Source organism: Lolium perenne, chromosome 7 (assembly GCF_019359855.2).
Source record: "Lolium perenne isolate Kyuss_39 chromosome 7, Kyuss_2.0, whole genome shotgun sequence".
NCBI classification, from domain to species: domain Eukaryota; kingdom Viridiplantae; phylum Streptophyta; class Magnoliopsida; order Poales; family Poaceae; genus Lolium; species Lolium perenne.
The window spans coordinates 177,185,018-177,207,561 of record NC_067250.2 but is presented as its reverse complement, the minus strand read 5'-3'; the positions used below and the strand labels follow the sequence as shown (position 1 = coordinate 177,207,561).

Genomic DNA, 22,544 nt, shown 5'->3' with positions numbered 1-22,544 from the left:
GTCACCCAACTCTAGAACATGCTTTTTAAACGTTCCCATCAGTAGGTCACCGCCACACCCGACTACGAGGAGGTAATGCCCCAAAATCCAAGAGAACTAGCCTCCGACGACCAAAATTGTCGCACAAACACTTACCAATGTCAGTTGCTACCTAATAACACACATCATCGACCCCAAGTGAAGTAGAAACGCACATCTAAATCGAGCAGACGCTAAGGAGCCTGCTTTCCCAGCAAAAAAACGAGCCATGAGCACTAATCAACATGGTCGTTTACTGCCCAAATGACGGGACCTAATCCTCGTGGGGTTTATATTGATGCCATCTTAGAAATTACACAAGAAATGTGGCATCGCGGATGTTTATTAGTTGTGACATTATGATGATGGGCCAACAACTTGTAGAGTGCATACTATTCCTATGTTAAGGAACATCTTAGACAGTCGGGCTTGGCTAGCAAGTGACTACGACCATATAGTATTTCCTACTGAATCTTTGAAGCTTTGAGTGCACAAACATCGATGTGGGTGTATGAGACTTCATGAGGTTGCCACTATAGTTCTTCACATGGTACTTGGAAATCTAGACCATATACCCTAGAGTTTATTCGCTTGAAGATGGGATGACCTCATGCCCATGTGGAGAGAATCACTTAGGATTATGTAGGTAAGAGCCCCTTGACAAAAGGACAATGCTATCCTCTAGGGATACTTTTCATAAAGAGGTATAACGGTAAAACTTGATAAACTAGCTTATAGTGGATTATGGATAAAAATTGATAGTGCATTGTCTTGATGAACTACCTCACTGAATCTCACATCTTGCTTCTCCATTTGACCCCCGCTTTGATTTGTTGACCGTGTCAAGTGCGTGGAGTGGAATTTCATGGCAGGGCCTTATGAAATAATTATGCCCCAACATAATACAATGTGTCTTGGACTACAAGTTGATCTCCTAGCGGCAACAATAGAACTGTACCTAGATATAAAAATCAATCCGAGCAAATAATATTACCTTCCAAATAATGTAAAATGCATCCCCACTCGTCACAAACTCGAGTTTAGGACCCTGCCAATGCATTACTAATAAAAAGATAATTGCGACCCACATCTATGACTATCTGATGGAGCGTAAGAGTGAGGGGTGTTGAAATATTATTGCCTACCGTTTCATAACACTCTGATTTTTTAGGCAGGCTGATCGGTGCATACAATTCAATAATTAATACTAATTAATTATGAAAAATCATCAATCATATGTCAGCATATGTTTTCTGTACATTGATGAGTTTTGGTTACATTGATTTTGAAATATGTAGCATTCCCTCAGAAAGAAAAGATTTTCAATGTAGCAATATGAACAATATATATATATATATATATATATATATATATATATATATATATATATATATATATATATATATATATATATATATATATATTTGACATGTCACGATCTATCTACCCTATCTGCTCATCCATGCTATCACATCATAATTGTTTTTTCCTCTTCTTTTCCCAGTGACAGAGAAAGAAGTTGATGACCTGACCGGTTAACCTTCCCACACCGCCATATATAGAGCCAAGAAAAAAAAAACTTAAAATTAGGTAGCCCCTTATGCTGAGAGCGACACAGCAATACATATCCCTCCTCCCCAAGAGAATCATGCACAATTAATTTATGTGTTGAGCATCAATCCAGTGGAATTGTTCTGACATCGACAGGAGCAACAACATGATGTGCACACAGCACACAGTTAATCATCAGAACCCGGCCAAAACAATTGTTCATCTTCTTAACCTATCATAAATATTCCAAACCCAGCCACATATAATAGTGAAATGTATGCATGCCTAGATCGGCAGTGCTTGGCAAACTGTGGTGCTATTTGCATGTCCAAACTAGCTGGCTGCTACAAATCCATGCACACGACCATCAAATTTATAGCAACTACGAGTATCATCCTATGATAACACTAAAAATGGTATATTGCTCTACTATGAGAGCTGGAGACTATGACCATGCCTTTCCACTTGTAGCGATAGATGTGCGCTATCTTATCTATCACGACAACACATCACATTCATCTCCTCTCTCATGTCTCATGCTTGAGTGCAGCCAATAATAGGAGCCAATAATCTGGCGGTACGAGTCATTTTAGATGAAAGACAAGGTGAATAGGGGATTCTACCCGGTGGCCCCGGCCGGCCGGCGACGGCCGGCGATCTGTTCGCCGTTGATCGCTCATTGGACGGTACGCGGTGCCGACATGTGGACTGAGGCACGTGAGAGGCCACGTGAAGCGGCCCCCGCTAGACGATGTTAACGTCCCTCAGGCGGCCATGGCATCGCCGGCGGTCAGTTTCGGTTGGTCGCCGTCGACGCACGTCGTTGTTGTTGTTGTCATGGTGCTACGTTCGTGGTGGATAAGACCTGAAAGCATGAATCCACTGTTTCATAGTTAAAGCTGGACAAAGACGATGACAAGGAAGTGTAAGTGGTTCGAACTACTCTCAGCTTTTACTAGCATAGTGGCACATATAAGGAAAATTTGGTGTTTGCTTGATGAGCTGCACGAAAGGTACTTTTACCTTATCTGGTAAGTAAGTACTTAATTATTTTCGGTGAGCTAGTCAAACTAGTCCAAGTTCATTGTGTGTCTTTTACGCGAAGTTTCAAATATCACACTATCTCTTGGCTATAGCATCGCTGTAGCGGATTCACAGCTCCCCTGCTAAAGATATGCCCTTTTAGCGCTAAGTAGGAAATTTCCCACTAATAGCTCGCTAAATCACGCAAAAACGTTAAATACGGCTAAAAATAGCGCTATTTCTCCCGCTAAATCCAAATATTTCTATGTTTAGATTTGAAAGTTAGGCCTGGGTATGTAATATACATTTATGCACTACTTTTATTACTGCAATCATCATTATTGTTTATTACAAGTTTGTATCATTGAATTTCTTATCATATTTATAGATGATATATATATATGAATATTTGATGCCTAATTTTTATAAGAGTTTTCTTGTTTTGTAAAAAACGCCAATGGCTTAACTTCTCTATAACTTTCTTACGCCTGGAAATAGTCGCCGCTAAGACGCATAGCCTGCTATTTTTAACTTTTGTTTTACGGCCTAGCTCGAACGTGATTGGTATCACTTTCGTGCTCTTTTGCAATATTGTCACATCCTCAAATAATTTGAAAACAAAGGTAAAAACTGAATATTCATTGTTTGAATTATTGGTGGCTAGCGAGCAATACTCCTCCCGTTCCGATGATTAAGGCTTATGTCTTTAAAAAAATCAAGGTAAGTAATGTTTGATCAAACTTAAAAAAAACTATCGAGAAGAACAATGATATTATGTAGATGATCATATGGGAATATATTCCATGTTCTATTTAACAGTGTTGATTTTAAATTCTACATGTTAATGATTTTTCTATTTTTTTGTCAAAAATTAAGTAGTTTGACTTTTGAAAAAAAACCTTATTTATTGAAATGGAGGTGGTCTCCCTCCGTTCACAATTATCTGCGTTCTATGTTTAGTCAAAGTCAAACTTTACAAAGTTTAACTACAAATACAGGGACAAATATTAATATCTAAAGTATAAAACTAGTACCATTAAAATCATCTTGAAATATATTTTTATATTATGTAAATATGCAATTATAGATGTTAATGTTTTTTTGCTATAACTTTGTTCAAATTTTAGAAACTTTGACTTTGACTAAAGCTAAAAGGCAGGGTAAATAAAAACGTAGAAAGTACTAATATTTTTTTCGATAATAGTATATATTAATATCGCAAAGATACCAATTACACCCAGTTCTGCAACAACACATTGCCCTAGCGGCACTACGGATGCACACATTCAAAAAAGAAAGAAGAATTACAAAAAACGAAAAGTCTCACTACAATGATTCATTCATTGAAATGGTAGTACTAACACCACCAAGATAGCACATATGAAGTCCAGCTTCTTCAAAAGCGACGCCTCCAAGAAGAAAACAGTGCACAAACATCGGCATCGCCCGATCATAGATCTTATGTTTTCACCCTGAAGAAAGTCCCCGCTCTCAAAACAATGCCTCCAACAAAGCCATTGCCAGCCACAACCAACTAAGACCAGACCTTGGGTTTTCACCCCGAGTGGTAGGACTATGACCTTCTCCTGTGCAGTCTCCCCCGCTTACATGCCGCTGCTCCAAATCACACAAATCACCAAGTCAATTCTTCATAACCATAAAGACTCGAGCCGCTATTGCCAGACCTCAGATCTCGGCTTCAATGCCATTCTTCGCCAGCATCACGGAACGAGAAGATGCTCCATGATATTAACAGCCAGCAAAGCTTCGAGACGCTCCCTCCAAAACCAAATGGTCAGAGTAAAACACGGGTGCGCATGACCGAATCCCACCCGATCCGGCAGACTCCAGGCATAGAACACCTCGTGGAGCACCAGCGGAGCCTTCCAAAACACGCCACTTCCGGCAGATCGATGGGGACACGCAGCAACAGATCATCAACTTGGCGATAGGACGAATCATAGGACCACCGCCATTATCCACGAGACTAGCAGCCCCCCACGCCACCAGTTCCTTCATGCCGGAGTGAAAAGAGAGGAAGATGCAGACCTAGCGCAAGGCTGCATGTACCAGCGACCCGAGGAACCACTAGCCCCCTTCGCCCCGGCCGTGGCTGGCCATCTGACCAGACCGGCGTCAGCCCAGATCATGGCCCGTCGACCCGGCTCGCCGCCATGCACGCCGAAGGCGTGCTGAAGGCGCATCGCCATCTCCTCACTACCGCCTCGCCGGAGGGCCTCAGGCCTCGACCCGAATAGCCGCCCTGCGCTTCCACCGGCGTTCCCCCAACTCCCGAGGAAAACCAGCAACACACCGCCATCCCTGCCGCCGTCTTCGACGCGGAGGGGGCCGCCGCTGCCACCACGGAGGCAGCGGGGGCGGCCAGGGGTGGGGGGTGGAGGCGCCGCCTAGGGTTTTGAGGAGGAGGGCGCCGCCAGAGACGCTCGGGAGGGAGCGCCTTTAGTAGTTTTAGTGGACGATGATTAATTAGCTCAATCGCTCTATTGTTTTTGTTTGAAAATCAGATGGAATATTTGCTAATGTCAGCTATTTGTGGTACTCGCGTGCTGTGTGCATGCAAGAGTTCAAGGGCAACCGTTGGTAATGGTAGCTGCTTCTAAAGGCATAACGGCCGTTATATATAGTCGGCTCCTTTTTGAAAATATGTACCAGTGAAAAAGAAATAAGACTGGTAAGCTAGTGTGGCCTCTATATTTTTCTAGCATCATTTGGTCTCTCTTTCACAAGCATATCGGCACAGATAAGGAAAATTAGGTGCTTGCCTAATTAGCTGCACGAAAGGTACTTTTACCTTATCTGGTAAGTAAGTATTTATTTATTTCCCGAGAGCTAGTCAAACTAGTCCAAGTTCATTGTGTGTGTTTTAAGGCGTAGCTCGAACAAGACTGGCATACTTTCGCTGTCTTAGGCAAGATCATTCACAACCTGGATAATTTGAAAACAAAGATGAAAAATGAATATTCATTGTTTAAAATATTGGTGGCTAACAAGCAGTACTCCCTCCATTTCAATGAATAAGGTTTATATCTTTTAAAAAAAGTCAAGCTAAGTAAAGTTTTACTGAACTTTTAGAAAAAAACTATCAAGAACAATAACATTATAACATTATATATATATATATATATATATCATATGAAAATATATTTGATGATGTATCTAGCGGCATTGATTTTGATTTATACATGTTAATGTTTTTTTTTCTAAAACCTTTGCCAAACTTTACGTAATCTGACTTTTAAAAAAATACTGTAAAACCCTTATTCATTGGACAAGGACTAGTACTAATCTAGTGGCAAGTTCATTGCGTGTTTTACATCTTCGAGACGATTGGCAATATCGTCTCACCCCTGGGTAATTTGAAAACAAAGATAAAAAATGAATATTGCTTGTTCGAACAATCGGTGGCTAGCGAGCAGTAGCAATCTAGTGGCCAGAAATTAATTTCCCCAATCGCTCTATTTGTTTTGTTTGGAAATCAGATGGAATATTTGTTGATGTCAGCTATATGTGCTACTGGTATGCATGCAAGAGTTCAAAAGCAACCGTTGGCAGCTGCTCCTAAAGGCACAACGGCCGTTATATATAGTCGGCTCCTTTTGGAAAATATGTTCTGGGAACTAGAAATTTGCGAAATGTGCATCGTTGCCTCAAACTAGTCCAAGTTCATTGTGTGATTTATAGCCTCAAAGACCATTGGTATCACTTTCGATGTCTTTTGTAATATTGTGACGTCCCTAGATAATTGAATAAAGATGAAAAATGAATGTTGATTGTTTGACTTATTGGTGGCTAGCAAGTAGTCGGTAAGCGAGTGGCCAGCGATTATTTTCTTTAGTCGCTCTATTGTTCTGTTTGGAAATCATATGGTCTCTCTTTTAGTGGGCATATATGATTTGTTTTTTTTTTGACGAAAAAGCTTTTCTATTGCATTAAGAAGATGTACAAGATATGTACAAAGGAGACAGAGAAACAAGGCTAGTTTTGGGCACTATAGATATGGAAAATCTATATCTATTTGGTACTAGCAGCCTCAAACTAATTCATAAGTTCAGTATTTGATTCACAGCCTCGAACACGATCAATGTCATGTCACTGTCGCAAGCTATCTTTTGCAGTATGGCGACGCCCCAAATAATTGACGCCGGCCACTTGGTCAGGCCGGGGCCGTTTGATCGCCAAAAAGAAGAGTCTTCAACTCATCCAAGGTGCAAGCTGATCAGAATCACTCGCCCATGCCTCTGAGCTAGCTAGCTACCTAGAGATCGATGGATGGAACGAACCATGTATATCCACGAAACAAACTAAATACCGTATACCCGACGACACGGCACGCTTTCCCAGCAGCAATATCATACTCATACGTATACGTATTCACGTGTGTGCATTCATGCGTGTGCACCCACTACCAAGTATGCGTAAATGTATTTTTTTCCATGAAATAAATACTGAAATACAGTTGTATATTTCCACAAGCACTTACGTATGTATGATTTGCGTATATCTAGTGGCTAGTGCAGGCTTTAGGATAGGAGGAAAGAGTCGCCGAAGTTGAGGACTTACAGTTAATTTCCAAACCGTAAGCATCAATGCAAAAGAATATGGCAAGTTGCATACTGTGCATGATCGATCAGTTGACCCTGCTCGATCGCACTATTAATACGTGTACGTACGTACCGACCCCTTCATCGTCCCTTCCCGTCTCTCTCTATAGCAGAAGAGGCTACCTAGCTAGCAAGCAGTTTAATTTAGCGGTGGAGAATGAGCTCTATCGGCATGATGGAGGCGAGGATGCCGCCGGGGTTCCGGTTCCACCCCAGGGACGAGGAGCTGGTCCTCGACTACCTCCTCCACAAGCTCACCGGCCGGCGCGCCTACGGCGGCGTCGACATCGTCGACGTCGACCTCAACAAGTGCGAGCCATGGGACCTTCCAGGTACGTCTGCTACAGTAGTAACATGGATGATTCATAGCAAGTTTTCTTCATTCTCTGGATCTATCTCTGCTGGTTGGTTAATCCTGTTGGTGCACCACGGTGCTGGCGATGAACTTAGTTCAGTAATCAAGTTCCATAGAAATCGATCCATAAATTTGAAGGAGGAAAAAGAAAATGGATGGAATTTTTTCGGAGAGAGGATAACTGATTCATTCGCGCGCTTCTGCACCAGATCGTGAACAAAAAAAAACAAAAAACTTGGCTTCGCCCGGGTTCGAACCGGAGACCTTCAGTGTGTTAGACTGACGTGATAACCAACTACACCACGAAACCTTGCTGATAGGATTACTACTACTAGTTTATAAGTACAACTAATCTTTGCTGAGATTGATTCGTCTCTGTTCTTCGGTCGATCACAGAGGCGGCGTGCGTGGGCGGCAGGGAGTGGTACTTCTTCAGCCTGCGCGACCGCAAGTACGCCACCGGCCAGCGCACCAACCGCGCCACCCGCTCCGGCTACTGGAAGGCCACCGGAAAGGACCGCCCCATCACCGGCTCCGGCGAGGCATCGGCGGCGGTAGTGGGCATGCGCAAGACGCTGGTCTTCTACCAGGGCAGAGCCCCCAAGGGGACCAGGACGGAGTGGGTCATGCACGAGTTCCGCCTGGAGGAACAAGACGAGCACCACCAGCAGCAGCATGGCCGCGCCGCCGCCGCCGCGGCGAGGCGCCAGCTCAAGGTAGGATCAATACCGTGCTCTTCTTGCTTGTGTTCATTCGGTTTGTGTGACCCCCTCGGCAGTGTTTGGACACGCCACTCTCATGCAGAATTATGAAGGAGAGAAGACAAATTGTCTTTCATTTCTTTTTTCTTTTTTTTCTATCAGTATATGCAGAAAATTGCATAGTTTTGTGGCTCCATATTCCTTTTAAAAAATAGCATAGCATCATTTTTTTAAAAAGTTTGAATGGTTTGATATTACTACCACATCTCCAGACTAGGCCACCCCTAGCTTGCAATTAAAATTCTCTAAATTTTCATCTCCACACAAGATATTTCATGTTATTCTATATTTATTTATGTTCCTAAACATTTGTACTAGTAAGATATTCCCATACGAAGCAATAGCCAATGTCTTAATGGAAATGGTCATGCAGTCACAGTTGATATGTATTTTAGAATGGAGCGAGTACAGTTGATAGTATTTTAGAATGGAGCGAGTACTGTTGATATGTATTCCTCGCGTCAGCTCATTTATTTGCCATCAAACGCGTTGCGTCACTATGGATCTCAAGCCAGAATTTCGTATGATCTCTACTGTTTAGGTTGAATGAATGATCATCTCCTTCATGAGAAACATGCTGCTCTGACTCTGAACCTACTTATTGCAAAGTACAGCCTGCGAGTTGCCAATTTAGAAACCCCGGTCCACTCCAGAGTCTCTGTCACTGGAATGATCGTTCAAGTGTTTACGTCAGGGCGCTTTCCAAAGAAAACTAGATAATTTACTTAACAATCCCGTGAGAATGATTAATTTGACTCTTCAACGCTCATTGTTTAGCCCAAGCTGCTAGTTAAGAATTTTTCAGGTCCCTGTAATTGCTATGCCTTAAAAGTAGATAACTTCAGGAATAATAGTTTCATCAAGTGACCCCGCTGCAGAGGTTGTCATGTTAGTTGCATCAGCATAACTATTCATGAGCCTACTGAATTGATTTAAGCAACGGAAGTCTTCTCAGCCTTACCTACTTCATATGAAAGGATTGACTGTTTAAGGAATATTTTTTCTATTTCAATTATTACTTAGTAGTATGAACATACACTTAACCATGTGAACTTGGCACCTACAGGAAGACTGGGTGCTATGCAGGGTCTTCTACAAGAGCAGAACAACTACCCCAAGGCCACCTTCTGAAGAAACATGCACATTCCCTGGTGAACTGGACCTTCTGGCTGCGCCGCAGTCGCTCGCACCCCTCATCGATGCCTACATAGCTTTCGACAGCGGCACGGCTGTTGAGCAAGTGTCCTGCTTCTCCGGCTTGCCAGCACTGCCATTGAAAGGATCGGTGAGCTTCGGGGACCTGCTGGGCTGGGACAACCCTGATACGAAGGCCATCAGGACAGCGCTGAGCAACAGCAATTCAAGGCTGGAGTTGCCCACAAACTGGAGCCAGGAGAATGGATTGTCACAGATGTGGACACCCCTCTGAAACTTGACATATGATTATTATGGTGCTAGCCTGCTAAGTGCAGTGTGGTGGTGACTAGTAATTAGATGACATATTCTTTCTAATGATATTGGAGTAGTATTGGACTATTGGTTAATGCAGTGTCTGTTGTTAGGATTTGATAAGTGTGTAGATTAGTGAAATGGCTTGGTACAGCAATTGTACATAGGATTGCTAAGAAATGTCCTCTTTAGTTTCTCTTTTCTTTGTACTCTCCAAATGTACTTCTCACTGAAAGGCAATATGTGGATAATCCCTGTAAAACTGTTCCCTTTCATTTGTTACATTTTAGGACATATGTGCAAAATACTACAGAGCTGACTTCCCTGACAAAGGCGTTTTCTCGCTGAACGTGAAACAAAACCTAATATTGATCACAACAGCAGCAACAACAATAACAGCAGCAAGTCATACACTTCATGTCAAACTGAAATGGGTAACACTAAAGGATCTTGAAAACTGTAATAAAACATAAGACCGGTTTGGAAGCATAAAAGACACGCAGAAAGACAGGAAAATAACCTGACCGTGAGTTAAATAGGCACACAGCAGTTCACACCATTCGTGTCACTCCTTCCTGTTACCCGATACGAGTAATATTCAGTCAAAAACCGGTCAGGTCTGAATACAGGAAGTTTAGTTTCACGACATGCTAAAGCACAGAAACATACCTGAATCTTGGAACCAATCCTGAGTGCAGATTACAGCTTCTGCCATTTCATGACTCAGCTTTTGATTGAACAGATAGACCCGTTCATCGGTTTCATCGAATGCGGATTCTTCTGAGACCGCACATGCAGATATTGCTAAGACATCGTGTGCGACCGCAGCAAGTACTGGGTATATGGAAGCATTAGCCTTCCACCATTCCAGGATATCAAAATGGCCATCCTGAGATAAGGCTTCCCTGCTTAGGTAGTTGATATCATTCGGAGAACAGAGCTTTCCATCCAGGTACGCATGGAGTTCGCTCAAAGAATCATCATATGATGTTTTTTCATGATAATTCTGATCTGTGAAACCTAATGGTTCACTGCTATTAGTATTCATCTCCATGCCGTTATTGTTGTTTCTGCTCGGTTCATCAGCACGGCAACAGTATCGAAAAAATAACTCATAAATCTTTCCTCGCACATCAGATATGTACATTTTGGCACTATTACCGTATGCTTGTCTAAAGCAATGTTCAAGAAATCTCATCTTATATCTAGGATCTAGCACGACAGCCACAGACAGCCACAGACAGCCACAAATACAATTTTGTCCATTTTTCATCAAAAGTTTTCAACATGTCCTTGATATCAAGAACACGCTCCATACACATGTTACCAGATGACTCCTGCAGAACTGTCCTCACACTCCAGAGTGCATGGAAATATGAATTGCTAGCCGAGCGAGGGCTGGATAATACTCTGATTGCATGATAAATAGGCCTTGCAACCAGACAGAAACTTTCTGCTGCTTCAAGTGACTCGGAAGATGGTTTGGACGGATACCAACCAGAGTCCATCTGTATAGGATTTGGAAATTTCTTATTGAATTGCAACACAGCCTCCATTAGGTAGAAAGTCGAGTACCATCTCTTGGAACCGAAAGAGGGTCTGTGAAGGTACATTCTCGAAAGAATTTGTTGATATTTTTCCTTCCATAGTGGAGAGTACGTCATGTAATCAATCCATTTTTTACTTGTTTCCATCGCCATTCGGAACAGAAATGAAGAGCTGATGAAGCACATCCACCGAACATGGTATATTTATTAACTTACATTTGGCAAGAAGATAGTTCTTCCCTGTAAGAATCTTCTCCAAGTCCAATATCATTGTATCCTCCACTGACTCACACAACACAATTCCCAAAAGCTTATTCTCAAGACTATATTCCTCGACTGTTTGTCGTGGTAGATTAGTAGATATACACATGAAACTTTGCCAATTAGGCAAGATGCCGATATAGTATTCTGGCTTGTATCCAAGGTGTGAACAGAAATATCTGATGATTCTTCTGTGCATCTTCCAGTCCCTATTAATGAAGTGCACTGTCATACACGTAAAAGCTTGCTGTCCAAGTTCCCAGTTTCTAACAGACAAGAAAATTCCCCCGGGTGCAAATGCTATTTCCTCCCTAAGTTTCAGCTTTTCATTCTGAAACATAGTGATGAACTGTTCTTCAGTGGCGACCCGTGATATCATGCTAGAAGTAGGATACATACCAGCCAAAACGTGCCTAAAACCTGCATTGCTCATGACTGGAAGCGGGCAAAGGTTTGTGCTTGTAGTCTTAGAGAGCTCTTCAAGAGGCTGTGGAGCTAAACAGTGTGGCTGTTCGTGGTGTTTCCAGGTCGTGCAGAGCAGATCTTTAGATGCCGGGACAAATGACTGGTTCCTCCTGAACTCTTTGCGCTAAGCTGCTTTCGACAATGTTTACACTCTGCGCTCTGACCACTAAACAGCGGGGTAAACTCCTTCCACACCTTGGACTTTGATCTTCGCCTTTTGCCAGCATGAACCGATTGATCGATCTCTGTAATTTGACCACCTGTGTGTTCGGGTCCCAGCATCATTGGCTCATAGCCATGCAAAAAGTGTAGGCCATCGAGGCAGTGATGCCCTATAAAACCACATGGACATGCCTCTTAGAGAGTAGCTAAAAACATACTCCCTCATTCCCACAATGTAAGATGTTATTACAATCAATATACAGTTAGCAGGTTGTAATAACATCTTATATTATGGGACAGAGGGATTGGAGCATGAATTTCTAATACTGAAAGTTACAGTTTTGGAATGTCCTATAAAAATATATATTTGGTGACTTGTACTACTCTCCAAATCACATGTAGTCAGTCTAAGGCTCTAAGCACTATTTATCTGAAATGAAGTGTCATCCCAATTGATTCCTAAATTTCTCTTTTCTCCGAACACAAATAAACAAAATCCGTAACAGTCAATCCGGTATTTTTTTGTGTGCAGAAAATAGAGAACCCTGACCTGGACCGATGAACAGAACCATAAACAATAATCCTAGACCTACGTCCGTAGTTGTAGCATTGCTGAACCATAAAACAGTGAGGTGTAAAGAAGAGTAAGCGGAAATCACCTGCCAGAGTCTACAATGACTGAAATCGCTACGCCAAGCTCGGAGGACACGGCCGCACCGTCTAGGCAGATCTCGACGCGCCGCCGAGCTCGGGAGACGCGGACGTGCCGTAGCCAGGTGTGAGAGCGCGCGAGACCTGTCAACCGGCAGGATCACCGGGTACGGGTGCTGCCGTGCTGGGTGGTGATGGAGGTCGCCGCGCCGCCGGGGCAGAGCTCGCTGGTGGAGGTCCCCGCCCGAGATTGCTTAATTTGGTCTTCGTTGCCAGGCTTACATCGATGTTCCTATCTTCGCAACTATTGTAATCGATCGTCTATGCCATCAACCAATACTGTACTTGGGATTTTGCTCGGGGGAGCAACTGCATTCAACTTGCTCGTTTTTAATTAAGACGCATCTCTTGAGCCGACAGGTTGACCCTCCTTTTTACACCTCTTTCGGCGCTTCCGGCTCTAATGCAATTCGGGACAAGCACTTCTCGCAGTGGCTATCTGTGACAATATGCTACTAGCTCAATTCATATCTACCTGTTATTTTTACATTTTTCAGGATCTCCAGTATACAAGTTTGACAGAAATGAAATGCGATAGAAGTATCTCTGATTCAGAATCTGATTAATAGCAAAATTGCACAAGAGTTTTATGGACTTTTGCCGGTCAAATCCCAGAAACTCAGTTAACCAACCATCCATCCTAGTCACAACTCACAAACACCAACAGCATTGAGGAACTCAGAGTGCGGATCCAGGCTCACCAAGTGCCAAATCAATCCGTGCAGTGCTCCTCCTAGGAGGACTGCAGAGGATACCACAGGCTTCAGAGTCACTATACATTTTGATCTAACATCTACATGGAACACAACAAACACATGTACTGATTTACCAGCATTAAGAACTCGACGGCGCGATGCACCTGACAAAAATCTGCCATTTACTGTGTCTGCCATCTGAGCAATTGCGTCCCGGCTGCAATTTACCCCAAGGTCACACTTACCGACACGGTTGCCTCGTTTCGAAAAAAAAACACTTACTGACATGGTAGGACAGTAACAAGCTGGTCCTCATTTAGAAGCAGTATGCACTATGCAAGCCACACCTTACTTCGCTGGGCTACTGGCAGCTTCGTCCTGCACCTTGCGCTTCTCCCTTGAACCATAATTGGCGCATAAGAAGGTTTCCAACTGATGGGCCAGTCTGCCATCGCTCATTGAATATGAGATCTTCACCCTCAGGTTGTTGCAAGTAAATGATCTTTCTCTTGGATTGCTGTAGGCCTTGTATAGAACAATGAGCTGGTTTAAAGGATCGGCCACATGCTTAAGCCCTTGTAGCAAACATTCATCAAGTAATACATTGTACGTACCGGGAGGTGAATAAAAAGGTTCTCTAAGTTGGGCGATTTCCCCAGCATGGTTGACAATGAATCAAAGCCGGGATCTGTGCACCATTCACCAAGCGATAGAGTCCTCAGGTTTCTGAACTCAGGGCAGTTCTTAATTTCATTGAATAGTAGAAGCTGCGCATTAATATTGGAGTGAGTACTGATGGTCCACTGACATGTAGGGCACAAACTAGCTCTACCGACTAAAAGTTAACAAAGCATGCTAGTTCTAATATGGCACATTTGCAAAAAAAAAAAAGTTGTAATAAGGCACTCCCCATATATGATATCATACAAACATCAAACCGTAAGTTAAGTTCCATACACCACACCCTAGGGGTTGAAACCTTTGCAGGGATCGGATATTAAGAGTTTAAGACTATGAATATTAATTTCAATGCTTTTTTTTGCAGTAGTATAGCTAATTAAAATATTCTCCTGGGTGAGAACTGTCCATTGGAATGACCCACTAGTAAAATGAACCTCTTTATGCACATTAGAGAACTGATATCAACATAGAAACCTGATAAAGCATGTTATTTGAGTGGTCAGCAATAGAATATATCAATAATAATAAACAGTCTTACAGCTCTTCCCTACATCTAAACCGATTCACAATAACTTAATTAAGAAATTCACGACCAGAAGAAATACGAAAAAGTTCTTCACGCAGATTTCAAGACAAAGCTCTAGCTACGTCTGTAGTCCCTTCCCATGCATATAATCATACACTGCAGAAAGCATAAGAAAACGAGAAGGCCATAGTATCAGTGACATGAAAAGTACCTGCCCATAGTGTGCTCTCAAGTTCAATGTTATCACATTGGAGAGGCTGCGAAGAATGCCATGGCCACCACGAGTTGGAGTTCCGTAGCAGTCATCCTCACTTGAATACACATCTGCAATCTCATCGTCGTCATAATCATCATCGTCACCTGAATACACATCTGCAATCTCAGCATCATCGTCATTGTTGTCCGGGTGCTCAGCATCTGATACGGCAGAGCTATCAGCAGCAGGTTCAGATTGAGATTCAGTGTCCCGAAGGTCCTCAGCATCTGCAGACCTATTATCATCAGGTCCAGCTTGAGATTCACTGTGCCCAAGGTTCTCAGCATCAGAACCTTCAGGCCTACTATCATCAGATGCAGATTGAGACTCACTGTGCCCAGGGTCCCCAGAATCAGAACCTTCAGGCCTACTATCATCAGATGCAGATTGAGATTCACTGTGCCCAAGGACCTCAGCATCAGAACCTTCAGGCCTACTATCATCAGATGCAGATTGAGATTCACTGTGCCCAGGGTCCTCAGAATCAGAATCTTCAGGCCTACTATCATCAGATGCAGACTGAGATTCACCGTGCACAGGGTTCTCATCATTCGCACAGCTGCGGCAAGGGGCCAAACGAGACGTCAAGCAAGTGTCGTCAAGCATGATAGTGGCTGTCAATAGGTAGCACGAGTCCACGATCCGAGGAACAAAATTGTGAGGTCTGATGCAGCGCAGGTAAACAAGGTTGGGAGCATCAACAGAGAGGCCGCAACGGTTGACGCATCTGACCATAGTCAAACGCTTGAGTGAGGTTGATTGAATGTGCGAGGCATATATGTAGACGTTCTTGAGCTCTAGTTCCTCCAAAGAGGTGCACCTAGAACAGAGCTGCGAGAGGGGGTTGTTGTTCATTTCCAAGTGGCTGAGATGCAGGATCTTGAGGTTGCCATAAAGGAAGATCCAGTACTTTGGTCGCAGCCTTGGTCGATGCTGATCACCGGATAGCTCGATATGTCTCGCATTGCGTCTGAGAGCATGCTCGATCCACGTGTTGGCGTCGTCGTGGTTCCAATGCAGCCGGAGCGTGTCCAGCGGCTCGAACAAACTGCGCTTGAGAAGCAGGTGCTTGACGAACTGGGCGTACCAATCCTGGCCGGCGTTGGGGCCGTCGACGCAGCCGCACGGATAGTGGATGTCGAGGCACGGCGCGGAGGCCCAGATGTTGCGCCACCGCCTCGAGAGCATGCTCGTGCGGACCACCTCCCACGCAGGCATGAAGGAAAAGATATGGTGGCGCATCTTGTCTGGGAGGTCACTGATGCGGTCGCGGCCACGGCCACCGCCTCCGCTGCCGCCACCACCGCCGTCCCCGTCGGAAGTCCCCGCTGTCCCGTCGGTCGGCGGCCCCCGCCCTTCGCCCCCCTGAAGCATTTTATCGAACAGGTTCCCTGCACGGACAACGGGATCAACATCACCACCACGGGAAACCAAAATATTCGCAAACGCAGCAAGAAACCAAGAAGAGCTAGGGATGCTGCATATCGACGAACGAATTCGCGATCTGGAACAAGAACTCGGGACGATCCCTCGCATGGCGGGTAGCGGAGAGGAGGAAGGGAACTTACGGATTGGTGGAGACTGGCTGAATGAAATCGAGGGACGGGCTCTCGGCCTCTTGCCGCTGCTGCTTTTGGTGCACGCAGAGCAAAGGGGAAGAAAGACTGGAAATGGAAAGGTGGGACGATAATTGGGCCGGTAAAGAGTTAAGGAGTATTTAAAGGGGCGGGATGCAAATGAATGTATTTAAAACAAAAATATGTCTAGATACATCAATACTAGAGCCAACTAATATAGATAGGAGCCGTACACTGGTGCCCCCGGGCCAGCCGCACACTCGGGTGGCGAGGACCGTGCGGCGCCCACGAGCACCCTCCCGCCGGCAGCTCAGGACTCTGCTGCTGCTCCTTCGGACGCAGTACGACAGAGTTGCCCGCCGGCGGAGGGCATATGTACCTTCGAGGCAGCGTTAAGAGGGGGTTCTTCGTCACCACCTCCCCCTCCTGTCGACGGACAGCACGCTCGGCCTTCTTCGCCGAGTCTGGGAGCGCCGAGGGTGCCGCCTATGGAGGCAGCTAGGGGAGGGTCTTCCTCGACGCACTCCCTTCCCAAGACTGCAGCTCCTGAGCATCCGAAGAAGCTTGCTGGTTGCATGTTGTTGCGGCGCAGCAATCGGCATGGCGTTGGTCCAGATGGGGCGACGGCCACAGATGAGGACACGATGGCCAAGGCCATGAGACGCAAGGCGGCGGCGAACCTCGACTTCTCAGGTATGAATAAGTGTACTAAATCGTTTTTAACCTTCCCACCACCACTTATTGCTTCCAAGCTTAATAAAGTGGGGGTCTCGTTGGGTAGTAATATTAATTCTATTTCAGTTTCGGCTAACGCTGGTTTTTATTCTGAGTTTTATTCTCAGATTCTATCTGAGGGCTCTTATATGTATGGAGTTTGATAGAATCAAACTTACTCCTACGATTTCGAGCAAGTCGGATACCTCTCTAACTGATGATGAGGATGAGGAAGTGTACGCCGTGTGATACGTCCATTTTGCATCACTATTTTATATCATAATTTGCTGTTATTCATTGATATATTTCATATTTGGAGATGATACTTATGTTATTTCATCTATTTTGCATGTTTCATGATTATTGGAGGATCGCGCACCGGAGTCAGGATTCTGCTGGAAAAAGCGTCGTCAGAATGCAATATTTCGGAAGATCAACAATTGACGGAAATTATATGAAAAATCCTATTTTTCCAGAAGACGAAGGGATCCAGAAGGGGGAGCCGAGGAGGGCCGCCATGGGCCCACCTCATAGGCCGGCGCGGGCCAAGGCCTGGCCGCGCCGCCTTGTGAGGAGGGGGCCCACAGCCCCCTCTGGCCTTCTCTCCTTCGCGTACATCTTCGTCCCGAAAACCTAAGCTCCGGGGATAGTCGCGAAGAGTCACAGCCGCCTCTGCGGGGCGGAAAACACCAGAGAGAAAAGAGCTCTCCGGCGGGCAGGAATCCGCCGGGGAAATTCCCTCCCGGAGGGGGAAATCGACGCCATCGTCATCGTCATCGAGCTGGACATCATCTCCATCATCATCACCATCATCTTCATCATCATCACCGCCATCTCCACCGCTGCACCTCGTCACCGCTGTAACAATTAGGGTTTGATCTTGATTGTTTGATAGGGGAAACTCTCCCGGTGTTGATTTCTACTTGTTATTGATGCTATTGAGTGAAACCATTGAACCAAGGTTTATGTTCAGATTATTATTCACCATCATATCACCTCTGATCATGTTCCATATGATGTCTCGTGAGTAGTTCGTTTAGTTCTTGAGGACATGGGTGAAGTCTAAATGTTAGTAGTGAATTATGTTGGTTAGTATTCAATGTTATGATATTTAAGTTGTGGTGTTATTCTTCTAGTGGTGTCATGTGAACGTCGACTACATGATACTTCACCATTTATGGGCCTAGGGGAGTGCATCTTGTATTCGGTTGCTAATTGCGGGGTTGCCGGAGTGACAGAAACCTAAACCCCCATTGGTATATCGATGCAGGAGGGATAGCAGGATCTCAGAGTTTAAGGCTGTGGTTAGATTTATCTTAATTACTTTCTTGTATTTGCGGATGCTTGCAAGGGGTATAATCACAAGTATGTATTAGTCCTAGGAAGAGCGGTGCATTAGCATAGGTTCACCCACACAACACTTATCAAAACAATGAAGATTAATCAGCTATATGAAGCGAAAGCACTAGACTAAATTCCCGTGTGTCCTCAAGAACGTTTGGTCATTATAAGTAAACAAACCGGCTTGTCCTTTGTGCTAAAAAGGATTGGGCCACTCGCTGCAATTATTTCTCTCGCACTTTACTTACTCGTACTTTATTTATCTGCTATATCAAAACCCCCTGAATACTTGTCTGTGAGCATTTACAGTGAATCCTTCATCGAAACTGCTTGTCAACACCTTCTGCTCCTCGTTGGGTTCGACACTCTTATTTATCGAAAGTACTACGATACACCCCCTATACTTGTGGGTCATCAAGACTATTTTCTGGTGCCGTTGCCGGGGAGTGAAGCGCTATTGGTAAGTGGAATCGGTAAGGAAAACCTTTACTGTACGTGCTGATTTTATTTCTGCCTGCTGCTATAATTCATTATGGAGAGATCTTCTCTTGAATTCCTATTTGTAAAATCTACTACTACTGCAAAGGTAGTGGATGAGGCGCCAGGTGAGAAAGAGGTTCCATACAAAATACCTATAAAAATTATTGAACGTGTTGTAGATAACCGCTATGAAGGGGATGGAACTGTCCATCATGGTGATCATTTACTGTTTCTACATGAATTATGCGGGTTATTCAAATGTGCAGGTATTGCTATAGATGAAGTTATAAAGAAACTATTCTCTATATCGCTGTCTGGTAGAGCGGCGCACTGGTATAAATTGCTGAAGAATGGTGATTCTCTTGATTGGAAGGATATTGTGCCTCTATTTTATTCCAAATTCTATCCTCCAAGTGAAATTCACAAAGATCGGAACCGCATATATAATTTCTGGCCTCATGATGGAGAAAGTATTGCCCAAGCTTGGGGGAGATTGAAGTCTTTAATGCTCAAATGCCCCATTCATGAGCTTCCTGGTAATATTATTATTGATAATTTCTATGCAAGATTGTCTTTTCAAGATAAGACTTTGCTGGATACTGATACGTCTCCGACGTATCGATAATTTCTTATGTTCCATGCCACATTATTGATGTTATCTACATGTTTTATGCACACTTTATGTCATATTCGTGCATTTTCTGGAACTAACCTATTAACAAGATGCTGAAGTGCCGATTCTTTGTTTTACTGCTGTTTTTGGTTTCAGAAATCCTAGTAACGAAATATTCTCGGAATTGGACGAAATCAACGCCCAGGGTCCTATTTTGCCACGAAGCTTCCAGAAGACCGAAGAGGAGACGAAGTGGGGCCACGAGGTGGCCAAACCCTAGGGCGGCGCGGCCCAGGCCTTGGCCGCGCCGACCTGTGGTGTGGGGCCCTCGTGTGGCCCTCTGACCTGCCCTTCCGCCTACTTAAAGCCTCCGTCGCGAAACCCCCAGTACCGAGAGCCACGATATGGAAAACCTTACTGAGACGCCGCCGCCGCCAATCCCATCTCGGGGGATTCAGGAGATCGCCTCCGGCACCCTGCCGGAGAGGGGATTCATCTCCCGGAGGACTCTACGCCGCCATGGTCGCCTCCGGAGTGATGTGTGAGTAGTCTACCCCTGGACTATGGGTCCATAGCTGTAGCTAGATGGTTGTCTTCTCCCCATTGTGCTTCATTGTCGGGTCTTGTGAGCTGCCTAACATGATCAAGATCATCTATCTGTAATTCTATATGTTGCGTTTGTTGGGATCCGATGAATAGAGAATACTTGTTATGTTGATTATCAAAGTTATGTCTATGTGCTGTTTATGATCTTGCATGCTCTCCGTTACTAGTAGATGCTCTGGCCAAGTAGATGCTTGTAACTCCAAGAGGGAGTATTTATGCTCGATAGTGGGTTCATGTCTCCGTGAATCTGGGGAAGTGACAGAAATCTCTAAGATTATGGATGTGATGTTGCCACTAGGGATAAAACATTGGTGCTATGTTCAAGGATGTAGTTACTGATTACATTACGCGCAATACTTAATGCAATTGTCTGTTGTTAGCAACTTAATACTGGAGTGGGTTCGGATGATAACCTGAAGGTGGACTTTTTAGGCATAGATGCATGCTGGATAGCGGTCTATGTACTTTGTCGTAATGCCCAATTAAATCTCACAATACTCATCATAATATGTATGTGCATGGTCATGCCCTCTTTATTTGTCAATTGCCTAACTGTAATTTGTTCACCCAACATGCTGTTTATCTTATGGGAGAGACACCTCTAGTGAACTGTGGACCCCGGTCTAATTCTCTATACTGAAATACAATCTACCATGCAATACTGTTTTACTGTTTTCTGCAAACAATCATCATCCACACTATACATCTAATCCTTTGTTACAGCAAGCCGGTGAGATTGACAACCTCACTGTTTCGCTGGGGCAAAGTACTTTGGTTGTGTTGTGCAGGTTCCACGTTGGCGCCGGAATCTTTGGTGTTGCGCCGCACTACATCCCGCCGCCATCAACCTTCAACGTGCTTCTTGGCTCCTACTGGTTCGATAAACCTTGGTTTCATACTGAGGGAAAACTTGCCGCTGTATGCATCACACCTTCCTCTTGGGGTTCCCAACGGACGCGTGCTGTACGCGTATCAAGCTCTTTTTCTGGCGCCGTTGCCGGGGAGATCAAGACACGCTGCAAGGGGAGTCTCCACTTCCCAATCTCTTTACTTTGTTTTTTGTCTTGCTTAGTTTTATTTACTACTTTGTTTGCTGCACTAAATCAAAATACAAAAAAAATTAGTTGCTAGTTTTACTTTATTTGCTATCTTGTTTGCTATATCAAAAACACAAAAAAATTAATTACTTGCATTTACTTTATCTAGTTTGCTTTATTTACTACTGCTAAAATGGCCACTCCTGAAAATACTAAGTTGTGTGACTTCACAACCACAAATAATAATGATTTCTTATGCACACCTATTGCTCCACCTGCTACTACAGCAGAATTCTTTGAAATTAAACCTGCTTTACTGAATCTTGTTATGTGAGAGCAATTTTCTGGTGTTAGTTCTGATGATGCTGCTGCCCATCTTAATAATTTTGTTGAATTATGTGAAATGCAAAAATATAAAGATGTAGATGGTGATATTATTAAATTGAAATTGTTTCCTTTCTCATTAAGAGGAAGAGCTAAAGATTGGTTGCTATCTCTGTCTAAGAATAGTATTGATTCATGGACTAAATGCAAGGATGCTTTTATTGGTAGATATTATCCCCCTGCTAAAATTATATCTTTGAGGAGTAGCATAATGAATTTTAAACAATTAGATACTAAACATGTTGCACAAGCATGGGAAAGAATGAAATCTCTGGTTAAAAATTGCCCAACACATGGACTGACTACTTGGATGATCATCCAAACCTTCTATGCAGGACTAAATTTTTCTTCGCGGAATTTATTGGATTCAGCTACTGGAGGTACCTTTATGTCCATCACTCTTGGTGAAGCAACAAAGCTTCTTGATAATATGATGATCAACTACTCTGAATGGCACACGGAAAGAGCTCCACAAGGTAAGAAGGTAAATTATGTCGAAGAAACCTCTTCCTTGAGTGATAAGATTGATGCTATTATGTCTATGCTTGTGAATGATAGGACAAATGTTGATCCTAATAATGTTCCGTTAGCTTCATTGGTTGCACAAGAAGAACATGTTGATGTAAACTTCATTAAAAATAATAATTTCAACAACAATGCTTACCGGAACAATTCTAGTAATAACTATAGGCCATATCCTTATAATAAT

At 43.8% G+C, this 22,544-nt stretch overlaps 2 protein-coding genes, 1 long non-coding RNA gene and 1 other non-coding gene across 4 annotated transcripts; 1 reads left to right on the top strand and 3 right to left on the bottom strand.

The window, feature by feature from the left end:
• The first annotated feature begins 7,298 nt into the window (after positions 1–7,298).
• LOC127314780 (NAC domain-containing protein 21/22) lies at positions 7,299–10,041 on the top strand. The gene is made up of 3 exons (XM_051345303.2): positions 7,299–7,546; positions 7,966–8,285; positions 9,397–10,041. The coding sequence occupies exons 1-3, from the start codon at positions 7,372–7,374 to the stop codon at positions 9,757–9,759; spliced, it is 858 nt and encodes a 285-aa protein (XP_051201263.1). The 5' UTR covers positions 7,299–7,371; the 3' UTR covers positions 9,760–10,041.
• Positions 7,806–7,879, bottom strand: TRNAV-AAC (transfer RNA valine (anticodon AAC)). Its single transcript has one exon. It is a non-coding gene; the product is annotated as a tRNA-Val (tRNA).
• Positions 8,914–12,085, bottom strand: LOC139834234 (uncharacterized). Its single transcript, XR_011749817.1, has 2 exons — positions 10,449–12,085; positions 8,914–10,354 (listed from the first exon to the last, which is right to left on the bottom strand). It is a non-coding gene; the product is annotated as an uncharacterized lncRNA (long non-coding RNA).
• Positions 12,086–13,749: 1,664 nt separating this feature from the next.
• On the bottom strand, positions 13,750–16,754 carry LOC127314778 (uncharacterized). Its single transcript, XM_051345301.2, has 4 exons — positions 16,652–16,754; positions 15,039–16,474; positions 14,235–14,387; positions 13,750–14,145 (listed from the first exon to the last, which is right to left on the bottom strand). Exons 2-4 carry the CDS (start codon positions 16,455–16,457, stop codon positions 13,969–13,971), a joined length of 1,749 nt encoding a protein of 582 aa, XP_051201261.1. The 5' UTR covers positions 16,458–16,474; positions 16,652–16,754; the 3' UTR covers positions 13,750–13,968.
• Between the last annotated feature and the right edge of the window lie 5,790 nt (positions 16,755–22,544).